Genomic DNA, 12856 nt, shown 5'->3' on the forward strand with positions numbered 1-12856 from the left:
ACCCGTCGCCACTAATGCAGCAGATTGCCGTAGCCCATTCTCGATTGCCAGGCTGTATTCGTTTGCTTTTTCCGCGTTTTTCTGACCCGGCCACGACCATATGGCCACAAATCTGGCCCATCATAAAGCCGGTTTCGTCGAAGTTGTAGATATCGCAGTCCTGGATACCGTATTTGGCCCTCATGTTGGCTACTAGTCGAAACCACGCGTTTAACGCGTCAGGATTTTCGCAAAGGGCCCTTTGGAAGTCGAAGGCGCGAGAAAAACGCGTCTTTAGCTCTGTACGTCGTTTAACGAAGCGATAAGCCCAAAGCTTGCCAACCGGTCGCGTATTCCGCATCGCGAGGATATAGTCGGCCATTGCGGCCACGTCAGCGATCTGAGGCGGAAATCCTCGGGAATCTAGGTCCAATATATACTGGACGATTACCTCCTCTTCGCTTTCCGTCAATTTTTGCGCGCTGGGCCGACGATTGGCCAAAGCAGCGGCGCCGTTTATTCTGTCTTGTAGGGTCGTTCGGGCTACATTGTAAGTTTTGGCGACTTTTCGAATGCTGGACTTTTTGTTAGATCGAAGCTCATTTAGTGCTAGTATAATTTGCGCTTCGCGATTAGAAGATTCCATTGTTGATGGTAGAAAAAGCGCGTGTCGCAATTGAAAGATGGTGTTGAGCTCAAAAGTGGCCGGGGTACTGATATGGCCGGGGTACTGATAAACCACGTTAGTCAAAGAAATCCAAACGGAGATGTGGGCTTTGTCATCACCCGGGTCAACTTGGAAGTCAAGGACCTAGCATATCACCGTCGGAAATATCATAAGCTTGGATTAATGGCCGATTTTGAATATAGAAAGCAATGCCTAGCCTTATACCAATCTTGACTTCTCGCATGATTTGCAGCTGTGTAGTTAACAACCCACATTTTTGGGATGCATCGAAGCATTCAACCTGTAGGACATAGCGCTACCATATTGGCCAGCGGCTGAGGTAGTACGGTGTATCTGATCATACTCCATAGCCTTGAAAGAACACTCTTGTCCGGAGAATCTGTGACCAGTTCATGCTATCGAATATCAGCTACAGCACCATGGATAAGAGTATCAACCGCAGTGAAGACATACTCGACAGAGCTGATCCAACGAGACGCCACTTTCGATCAGAGCAAAAAAGTCCATGGTGCATGGATGCCACAGCTTTGGTTCCGTGACACCGTCGGTGGTTTTCTGGACCAGGCTAGAAGTAATTGACTTCAGCCAGGAAGTCCGCAGCCTGACCTGGTCTTCTGTCCAGGCGCGGAGGTTGAAGCTTCCTGTGATTTTCCGGTCAGCACAACCCATCAGCGGTGAGCGCTTGTCTCAACAGACCTATCTGGAGGCAGCCGTTTGGCCTGAACCTAATGTCCGCACACTCGAGGTCCAGGAGCCCTATCCCGTTTACTTCGAGGTAGATGAGTCCTTCAAGAATCTACAAGATCAGCTTCGTACTGGATCGAGGTCCAGAGGAACTCACCTGTTTCACTATGGCCCCTAGCTCTTTGACCTCGAGGGAGTGCTGGCTTCGAACTAAATCCTGGAGAGTGTGCTCGACCAGCTCGTAAACAAGGTACATGGACGATGGTTGCTCGTAAACTTCGAGAATGGGGACGAAAAGAATTGGAGCGGACTGAAGCAGCAGCAGACAATTGGCAGTGGCTTCTTTGGAATGGTCTATAATCTTCTTGATATGAACTCTGGCATTACCTTTGCTTCGCTTCTGTGCCACAATGCATGAATGTCGGGGCGTTTTGTAAGATACATCGACATGTTTCTCATATACGGACCAAGGAGACTCCTTGATGAAATTCAGAGTACAATCTCTCTTCAGACGATTGCCCCTTTTTGTTCCTTGAGGGCGTGGACTATTTTGTTCTTGTTGAACATCTCTAGTCGGAAGATTTAGAGGCGATGGTACTGCCGAGTCGTCTAATCCTAACTGAATGACCGTAGTCCTATGCATGACCAGAGTAAAGTCACTTCTAGTAGTCAGCTGACTTAAGCAACTGGAGTTCTGTGTGGATGTCCGGATTATCCGCCACTTACAGTATGGAGATAAATATAATTTTGATGAATATCGGGCAATTTCTAATGTTTTTAAGGGCCTCTATTAGCATCCTGACATAGTGTCGTCCCGAACAACCGGATTGAGCGCATCTTTGCGTACGTGGGTAGCCCGGCGTGGGCGAAAATCGCAACGTTTGATGTGGACAAACAAGGGAGTTTATGGATTAGCAACTGGGTGGAGACGCTGTATATTTCGCGGTAGCATGTGGCTGCGCCGGCTCGGTGTTGCCTCTTTACCGCCTCTCGGCGTCCGTCGCCCTTTTTGAACCCCTCGCACCCTCTCGCCGCACTTTTCCACGTTTCGTCGCCTAGCGTAGCTTAATGCTCTGGTATGTCAATCGCATCTTCTCCTGCAAGGGGCGTTGTACCTGAGTGACTTATTACTACATCAAGCCTTCGGAAGGGACACCCCCAGATGTGAACTGGCACAAGCCTGGATTTGATGTGTTGTGCACGTGCTATATAGCACGTGATGCACAGCTTCTGGTTAGCCTAATTTTGATGATATGACCGTAGGGGGCTATTGAGACCTTGCTGTGGTCACTGTCGCGTAGTATTGAGATTGATTCCACGAGTTTCATTTCTATTTTACTGCTCATTGACTTTTCTGACCGGCGGTTGCGGCTAGATGAACAATGCGTCCAGCCACGGCAGCCCACAAGCCACAGATGGCATACCCGTGTCAGAGCACCGACGACACGTTTATATCAAATACGCCGGGAGGATTGCCCGTGCAAAGACCAACTTGGCAAAACGGCGCTTTTTTACGCTGCCATTTGGCCATTAGATAGCAATGACAAGTAATAGATTATACAGTAGCTACGTTCTATGTGGAAAAGCATAAGTATTCATCATTGTGCTAATTACATAACATATCTAAAAAAAGATAACGATGCTGATACTACTGTCTTTCGCGCGCTGCCGGTTGCGGCTTGTGATGTTTTGAGTATGCAGCACCCAAAGATCAGGGCATGTGAGGCCAAATGACACTTAGGGATTCAATATACATGATAACATAAAGTCAGTGTTAAAAGGATAACCAAGACAAGCGCCCCAAGAAACGTAAATTTCCACGCGTTGCGAAGTCCAAAATCTGCCTTCAAGGTGGCAAATCTGCTTTCCAAATTGACAAGCTTAGTTTCCAACTCGGTCCAAGACAATCGCCTGGGATTGCTCGACACACCTCCTTCCTCGCTCGTGACTCGGTCGCTCTCTGTTCTATGATGATTTGGGTCTGTCAGAATGGCGTAAAACGTACGGCCAACATCGGAATAAAGCTCTCTATACCCTTCCAAGCTGTGACTCGAAAGGTTTTTGGAAAACAGGTGCTTGCTTTGCGGTGTGTATATCCAAGTGTAGGCAGTCCCCTTGGTTGACAAGCGTACATCACAGGGGCTCACGGTTAGGTTCGTCTGCTTTTCTGGAACCGAGTCAGCCTTTGGTTTTCTCTTCATCCGGTTCTACTTACTGATGTGATCGGCTAGCCTCTGTCTGCATTTGGTATTCCATTCTTTCTTTTCACTGGAGGGACTCTGGCCGAATGACATTGTTGGCGGGATTTTGGCTTGATTGACATGACTGACCTTGAATTATATTGAATCGGAGACTCGAGACCTATATAAGAGCCAGACTAGGCTGGGCTGTATACATTTGTGCAAACAGACCACTTCCATAGGAGGCGGACAATATTTAGTCTGACCCAACGCACTCGGGCAAGCAATAGCCAAAGTAGACGTTGCGAACTGCGAGAGATTGACGGATGTAGCTCCTCAACGTCTGGTCTGATATTTGCACAGTCGCATGAGTCATCTACCAAGTCAGAAAAAGCTCAAAGTAGAATAAAAACCGCTTCTCGGCAGCACTCTCAGTTTAGAGCAAAAACAGGATTTATGAGATCCATTTGTATCCATGGGATATACAAAACATGGCTTCTCGTACGTCTCGCTCCCTCCTAAGATGCTTCCTTCCAAGGTCCATCGGCTACCTAGCAGGATGACTTTACCCACTCTCAGAAGCCAAACCGCCTGTGTACACAAAGATTACACTTCCTGCTTGCCTGACTCATCGGAGACTGAAGATGACGATCTCGAAACTGCAAGTACAGAATTCTCCGCCTTCAGCAGCGACACGGACAACATGACCGACGGTTGCACAGATGATGAGGATGAGAAGCAGATCTTGAATGATATTGAACGTGTTATGTTGTTGCTGCAAAGACTCGTTGCTCAACTGCGTAACGATGTTGCGCTGCTACAGCATAGCATTGTGGTTTTGGAGGGGTGTAGTACCGCCATGGAGAAGCATGAATTGCCAAGTCAATCAGTGAACTGATCTAGTCCCACGAAGTCAGGTAGACGTTGTTTCAAGGGGACCAGAATCGGATGTGTAACGGGGTGAAGACAGGAATGCGCCTACTGTAATACGAGTGAAGTGTAATGTCGTGAGAACGATTTGAGAATAGTCATTAGAAATGCTTTCCAATCAAAGAAAGCAAAAAAGTGAAAGTAGCCCCACAAACCCAGTACTGTCTCTAGATTATTGTGGTATGAGCGAAACCGCATGACGCCGGAGAGACAGTAAGCATGAGAATAGCTTCATTCGGGAAAGCATACAAACGGTGAGAAGAGCGTGTTGCCACTAGTAGCTGCGTAGTCAATCAGCCGCTGTGGCTCTATGGAAGCGAAGTGAGCAGAGAAACAAAAATCAGATAAAATGGTGCCATATGCCAAGGATCCAACGCTCAGTCGCAGCTCAGTACTGCGACGGGAATAGAAGAAAACTTAGCTATAGGCTTCTGCAGTAGCCAACTAGCTCAAGAAATCGCGTGAGGTACTTTCCTTCCGGAAACCAAAGCGGCCGAAGCGGCATGCTTGTAATGAAATCAATTGGAAACAAAGGACACTATCTAAATCTATCTAAACCTAAACGCAATCAAAATGAAATGAATGTTTATGTAAACTCATCGTCCCACAGTCAACTGTAATTCCCTCAAATGCTTGTTCCGGCTTGTCCTGCGTTGTCATAAGGATCGGGCGATGGGGTTGGATAAGACCGTGCTTGATCATACTGCGGCTGCTTCTGCGCAGACGCAGGATCCTGGGATGAATTCTCCCCGTCCGCAAACATGAACGGGCTCTTACTCCTGGCCTGCGGAGACGGGGGTTCGATCTTGACGGCTGGAGACCGGTTCGCATCTGAAATAGCTGTAGACGTGGTCCCCATCCCAGTGCCTGCCTGGGCTCTGGCCCAAGCATCTGGAGACGGGGTTTCCCATCTTTGTTGTGGAAGGTTTCTTTTCTCCAGCTCTCTGGATATTTCTGCTCTTTTCTTAGCTGTGTTAAGCATAGCCTTTTCTGCCTTGTCACGGCCGTGTAATAATCTCCAAACTTTGCTTGGTATTTCCCACGTTGTGTGAGTCTTGCCTGTCATTTCGTCGCGCCATACGAGTTCTACCTGCATAGCCCATGGCATCCGCAAGACGCCGTTCTTGTACTCCTTCCAATTGCGTCTGTCGAAGAAATATTCCATGTTGAACCGGTGTTCCGAAAGCTCTTGTTTATATTCGATTGCCACTGCTTTGACGGCCTCGACTTTCCACTTCTCCGTTTTTTCGTTCAATATATCTTCGAACCGTTTTTGACACTCCGACCGTTTTACCTTTGATCTTTCTAGCCAATAGTTTCCAAAATCTTTCTTAAGCCGATACGTGGACCGTCCTCTTAGGAACATCTTTGTATCCCAACCTGGTACTGCAAGTGCCTCGGTCAAAGACGTGACACTTGTGAAGGTTTCTTCAAAATACGACTCATCGACATAATACGGCTCCTGCTCATGTGATGACTTGGCTGCCGGGCTTACAGAAGTTCCAGTCATGGGAGCGTCCTCTGGAAAGTTGTGTGTCACTATCGATGGAATTCCTCGGCTGGAAGGCGAATTGCTCGATTCCCGTCGTTGTATCTTGGGAGCTCTCGAGTCTTTACCGGTTTCTGTATCGGCATTCCTCTTGCTTCCATGATTTTCCCGGGCAGGACCAATACTCTCACCACTCTGAGGGGTAGTGTCTTGAGGGGCGGCATTTTGAGGGGCAGTGTTGGTAGGTACTTTCGGATGGAGCAGTGGAGATTTTCTTGTTTCTGCCATATTATGAGAAATGCAAGGCCTCAAGGCACAGCTCCACCTGATTTTGAAAATGGAACTGTGCAGCTTTTTTTTATGACAACTGTAAGCTGATTCTTGAGGCAGCGTCCTGGGTTCATAGCTTGCCTCCAAATCCGGTGTTGAACCTTCTCGTTGAGAATCGAAGCAAAGCCATCTATAAAGTCACGCTTGAAAATTGGCAATCTAGAAAGCTGCAAAATAGACTTTTCGTGTGACTCTGTTATCTCATTTGATATAGCCAGAACTTTGGTCTGTCAAAATTTAGGTCGCATTTTGTAGTTATCCTCTGCAAGGCCTTCGTGGCGAGGCTGACAGCTCCATCGAAGATCTCAAAGAACGACGTGTTCCTAGCTTCAAGTCCACAACTGGCCTTTGATAAGTTCAAATGCTCATGATTAAAGCTTACAATACTGCACAGTGTCACAGTACTGAACTCGCAGAACAAGGCGCAACTTATCTTGCCAGCATCTGACAGGCAACCCTTCAGATACCGTTACAGTATTATGGTTATGTTTTGATACATCCCCCGTAAGATTGCAAGCATGATCTTGTTTCCACCCGGGCAGACCTGCCCAGTAGCTCTGACACATCGCACGCCGAAACCAGCGGTAACTGACAGGAGCATGCGGCTTCTCAGATCACGCTTGATAAATTACTGGCTGTCTGCAAACGATTAACGTGTCAGGACCTGCCAATGCCCCTCGCTCAACATTGGTGCGTCTCTCTTTCTTCGTTTTTTTTGCTGAATGCCCGGAAAATGAAGGGTCTCACGGTGATTGCTGCCATCGCCGGAACCGCTCACGCTCAAATCATCGGTGGTGCCCCACAGAGCTCAGAGTCGTGCGTGAGCCATGCTGTCGCTCCTGGCTGCGACATCACCCATATTCCCTGCCCGTGTGAGCCTGATATCACCGTCAAGATGCGCGTCGACGACGCTTTTTGCGTCTCCAAGCATCGCAGCGCGCATGTTGCGGTAAGCATGTGCCCCGTAGTCAACACATCGCCGGGTCTCAGCCTTGCTCACCAATAACATTTATTGCTCCAGACGGCATCCCCCTTGCCCTCCAGGCGACCTGCCAACAACTCTACAGACAATGCATTCAAATCCACATCCGTAAACTCTACTGCGTTGGGCGTCATGAACACCCCGATTGCCACCGGTGCAAGCTCCCTTCCCATCGCTATAAATTGGACCTACGCTAGCACTACCACCGGCGCAGTCATTCCAAAGCCAACAGCAGGGCAAAGCTTTAACGCTCGTCTTCCTGCCACTGCTGGAGCTGCAAGTCTCTCTTCTAGGGAGCTGGCCATGGTTGTTCTTTGTTCTTCGTGCTTTGCTGTAAATGGGCTCATTCTATCTCTTCTCCACACATGTTTTACAATTCTCCTTCTCCCAACTACCCATCGCGAGCTCTTTATTGAGACCTAGCGTCATTGGTTCTTCATTTTCTTCTATTTCCAGATAGTTAAAAATGGTAGCTCCGTAATACTAAACTTTGTCAGAGAACCGCTTGCACATCGGATGCTATGGCCTTACTATTGAGATTGGAAGCAAAGCCGGCGCATGGACTCGCCATCTTCTATTTGAACAAGCGAGTGAGTCGCTTGCATTTAGGCCCACGACTCTGAGTCCGGATTTTATGTCGGTTTACTGGCGCTTTCAAGCAGCCTGCTTAAGCTAGCCCAATCACATTATAGAGATAGAGCCACTCCCGGCAGAGAACTACGTGATGGTACAGTCGGCGAAGGCATGTCCTGCATGATCCTAATGAAAAGGTTTGCCATGGCTTTTGTATCTGCAGTTCCGTCGAATGACAGCGCCATCGGTACCCAAAGTGGGCGAATCGGCCCGGGGCCGGTCTGGTAGAAGCTTGACTATGTCGTTCACCAATTCTTCTTCAGCTGCCGAGTCTGCCAAAAAGTCCTCTTCGTTGCTGTCTTGCCCATACGTCAACGGGAGTGATTCAGCCTGATCTTTCTGAACCTCGACTTCAGCCTGGGTTTTCTTCGGTTTCCCATCCCCTTTGTGTTCTTTGTCACCATCGCCAAGAACGCTGTACCGCTGCCTTTCCGAACCCGTAGCAGTGGATGTGAACTCCTCTGGAAATTCGTCTCGCTCCGAGTCCGAGTCCGACAAAAGGAGAATGTTATGGCCGCTAAAGTCATAGGGTTGCAAGGTCCGTGGCCTAGGCGTGCGAGCCTTCCGACGCTGGTCGCTCAGATCGTTAACGAACGCACCAGGCGCAACATCTGAAAGTGGTCTTCCGTTGTCTTTCTTGCTGTCGGCCGAGAAAAAGACAAATTCTTTTAGCTCTTCAATCTTGGGTCCCCAGAGGCGTTTTTCTCCACTGATTTTGGATGAAAGCTTTTGAAGGCTTGCGCGCCACCGGTCCTTTGTGGCCATCTTATGCGATGCATTCAGAGTCACTCCGCAGTGCGATAGGTAACAATGGAACATCTCTCAACATCTACGAATTCATGATTCACTGTATTTATATAAGCACAAAGCAAATAACTGCTTGTTGGTAGCTGTATGTATGCCGTAATCGCAGTCTACGTAGCCAATAAAGGTTGATCGGAGTCGCCTGACCTTCGACCGTAAGGTAGGCTGTTCTTGCCATCGCTAGTCGTCCCACATCTGTTTGCCATTCGCCTTTCTCTTTCAGCCTCTAAGGAAGTCATCATACTTTCTTTTCTTGCTGGTGCGCTTGATTTCTAACTGTTGCGTCTCACTCAGTCTGTTCCATAGAGTGAGAATAAGCTGGTGTTTGAATCTTGCCTCGGTTCTTGCGGTAGTACGCATCTTTTGCAAGTTCTCATTAGTCGATCTCAATTGACTAGTGATCTCTATCAGGGCGTCCTTGGTCAGACACAGCTCTTGTTCTATCAACTCTTTGCTGAAGATCGTATCTTGAAGCTGCTCGCACTGATCGATCAACAAATTATGCATTCTCTCGTGTTCGACCTCGTCTTTCAGCTGCCAGCAAGGCGGCCTATCCGAGAACTCTTCCCTCGAGATTAAGCTATTCATTTCGTTGGGTATGAAAAAAGTAGCATTACCTGATATCATGCGCATTCTGTATACATATGCGATTTTTTAAAGCAGGTATCAGCTTCCATGACTGCCTTCCAATTTAGATGCGTTCAATAGTGAGCCACTTTCAGAATAGCCATGAACGCATTTGCCAGAAGGTCTGAAACCGAATATGGATATCATAAGCAGCATCTTAATTCTCAGATACAACACTATTTCATGGCCAGAAAGAAAGTTCCAGTTTCTTTTAGAGCCCTCCTGCGCATCTGCGCAGCATTCATTCTTGTATCAGTCTACTCTGGCTAACAGACGTAAGGAAAGGCCGGTCCTTGCGCCCTTGTCTTCTGCTTCAAAATGGACTTGGCACTCCAACGTTACGCGCTGTGTGTCGGAGGCCTGCTTCTTCTACTCTTGACTTCGCGATTCATTTACAGATACAGAGGCCATCTACACCCTCTTCAGACAGCCTTTCGTCTTCAATTCCTGTATCGTAATATCGGGAGACTCCCCATACCGATTGCTGTGTGGAGCGTCTGCTTTTTGGCCGCTAACATATTCATACTTTTCAAGAGTCCCACCCTGCGATCAGTCCGAGCTGGGTATCTGGTCATCTTCAACATCCAGCCTTTGCTTTTGGCCGTTCACTCGGATGTCCTTATCGATCTGCTAGGTGCTAGCCGTCAATCATACTTTTTCTTCCATCGAGCTGCAGCATGGACGACCGCCGTTTTGACAGCCTTTCATAGCATAGGCATGGTCCTTAACGGTCGCTCGTTTTCCTTTCGCAGCATCGGCAATATTTTGGCCTTCTCTGTAAGAAATCCACTCTCGCAGCGAGCCTGCCTAACATCATCAACTGACCGTAAAAGGCTGCCTGTGCCGTCCAGCTTCTGATACTTGCGTCCTTCGGATTCTTCAGAAATCGGTTTTACGAAGTGTTTATCGTGCTACATTACTGCTTAGCGGCCAGTACTGCTGTAGGTATTGCTTGGCACCTGCGGTCGGTCTTTGACTTTTGGAACCCCGGATATTTGGAAGTGTATTGCGTTAGCTTTGTCACCGTTTTCTTGATCCTCTGCGTTTATCGTACTTCCTACCTCATATCCCGCAACCTGAAGGGGGGAAGGCTGGCAAGTGTGTCCGTCAGGCCATCAGATTGTGATACAGTCGCGATCAAAGTGACTGTTAATTTGCCCCGCCCTTTGCGTGTTGCCGCCGGCCAGTACATCAATCTGACCGTCCCCTCGCTCGACGCGTCATCCTCTATCCAAAGCCACCCGTTTGTGGTGACTTCGTGGTCAAAACATAGGCAAAAAAGCCTAGACCTTTTTGTCGAGCGCCGGCGCGGGTTTACCAGGAAACTCCATCTGGCAGACAGTCATGAAGGACGACACGCCATCGTCAGTGGGCCATTTGGGAGACGTGTTTCACTGCTGGAGTTCGATTTCGTGCTGCTGCTTGCGAGTGGGTACGGTATTGCTGCTCAAGCAGCTTACCTTAGAGAGCTAGTATCCGGGGGAAACAGACAAAAGGCACATCTTGTCTGGCTCATCTCAAAGCGAGGTGAGTTTGACCATCGAGTACCGTATCGGCCATGTCAGCGCTAATCATTCCCAGACATTGTCAACCCGGCCGGCAAGTGGCTTCTCAACCCGGTCCTTGATCAGGACACCAGGAAGGCAAGGTCTATCCTCATCCTTGTGCGGACCCAGCTAACCGGACTTCAGATGATGTTGATCTCCATTTTCGACAACGTAGGGTCCTTGGAAGGCACCCCTTCTGCCGCCGACTCGACGGTGGCGAAGACGTTTGGCGGTCGAGCAAGACTGTACAAAGGAAAGCCGGACCTCAAAGCCATCATCAGAAAAGGCATGCAAGATTGTCTCCGCGAAGAAAGAAGTCCAAACGGACGTCTGTTGTTACTCGGTGAGTTTCTTCTCCTGCAGCATGCATGAGCCAAACTAACTGGACCAAGTCTCTGCCACTTTGGAAGCCAGACTCCACGTGAAGCAGGCTCTACGGAGCTACCTGCAAGAGCTAAAAGCTGGGTCAGATTCCAGGACAAGCTACGGATGCCGCAATCATTCTATAGATGTCTCCATAGAAGAGCTGGATTTCCAGCCCGAGTAGTATTATTTGGTCCTCTCCTTTTTTGCCTCAAGAAAATGCAGATACCACAACCATCCTCACGAGTCCGAGTGGCTTCCACTCCAGTAGTAAAACATCGTCAACGTGCTCCTTACAGCAAGGACAGGGCCCACCGTCTCTTTCTTTTCTGTCGGTCTGGCAGGCTCGGAACCATTGTCGGATGCAGACATCGTGGTACACATGGCCTGAACTTGTCAGCCCTGCTCGTCCGGAAGAAGGAATCATAACTAACCGCATTTCAAGGCGACCATTGTTTCGTCAACGTCCTCTTCCAGGCAAAAACATCTGGTCCAGAATAGCCGAAATATGTTTTGTTCACCTAGTTCTTTGTGGTTGTGACACCCTCGGTTTGCGCAAGACGGGCAAATTGGCTGCAGCCGCACCTTTCTTAGCTCTTGCGAACAATGTTGGTGGGTGAGGGGGACCACAACTTACACACCCGCAGCCGCTTAATGCAAAGCAGTTGTCGCTGGAGTTGAAAATTTGCGTGCATTTGGAGCATCGGAAGCCTGTATCCTCTGTCGTAAGGTCGACTAACATCCGCTGGTCTTGCGACTGCGTTGGCCTATGCTTCTCTTCCCGCCGGTAATAGTGAGAAGGCAAGGATGGCGCGCTATCGAGAGGCTGACTCGGTGAGTCATTGTCTTGCTGCGATGCTATAGCCCAAGCCGAAGAGCCGCTCGGCAGCTGGGCTGCCCGCAACTCTCGCTGCAGGCTGTTGATGCAATTAACAAGATCTTGTTTCTCACATTCGAATCGAGCCAGTCTGGTTCTCAACCTGTGATTCTTCTGCCTTTCCGCATCTAGCTGCCGCCGAGAACGCTCTAACCTCTGTTCACAACCTTGATTTGGCGGACGCAGCATATTGAGCTGGAGTTGGCGGCAACGGATGTGTTACTGGTAAACGGTCTTGTCGATTGGGAGCTGTAATTGTCGAGGACATGGTTTAGACGTAAGATGGGCGTCTACGGTTCTCTCGCTTTTTTTCTTTTTGTTTAGTATCCAATCACTTCTAGCATGCCCTCGAGTGCAAGATTGAATGTGTCATGAGCAATCAAGTCCCGCTTGTACAAGCCAAAAACAGCTTCGGCATTGCCATGACCAGAGAAAGCGTCAGATACCTGGTGGCAAGGATGATGACACCAGAATTGGCGTTCACTCTCATTTGGTTCAAAATGGCCTAACGGCCCAGCTGGAACCGTTTTTTACGCCTTCGACTATTTTTAATGAAGACTTAATCAAGGCTTGCAATATCCGCATATATATATATCATTTGTCAAAGCCACGGGTTTCTCAGCAAAGCATTCTCAGCAAAGCATTCTCAGCAAAGCATTCTCAGCACAGATTACGTCTTGCACCAGCCATGCAGTGGCATCAGATAACCCTAAATTCCCCTAGGAGGCGGATTGACCAACTGA

The 12856-nt window shown here is 48.7% G+C and overlaps 1 protein-coding gene across 1 annotated transcript; it reads right to left on the bottom strand.

The window, feature by feature from the left end:
- Window positions 1-942: 942 nt before the first annotated feature.
- PpBr36_11340 (uncharacterized protein) lies at window positions 943-2413 on the bottom strand (the record flags this gene model as incomplete). Its single annotated transcript, XM_029898442.1, has 5 exons — window positions 943-1046; window positions 1121-1308; window positions 1364-1463; window positions 1509-1986; window positions 2199-2413. Coding segments are annotated over 5 exons (1023 nt in total), but the record flags the coding sequence as incomplete, so codon positions are not given.
- Window positions 2414-12856: the final 10443 nt, after the last annotated feature.

The sequence above is a fragment of the Pyricularia pennisetigena genome, assembly GCF_004337985.1.
Source record: "Pyricularia pennisetigena strain Br36 chromosome Unknown Pyricularia_pennisetigena_Br36_Scf_17, whole genome shotgun sequence".
Lineage (NCBI taxonomy): Eukaryota > Fungi > Ascomycota > Sordariomycetes > Magnaporthales > Pyriculariaceae > Pyricularia > Pyricularia pennisetigena.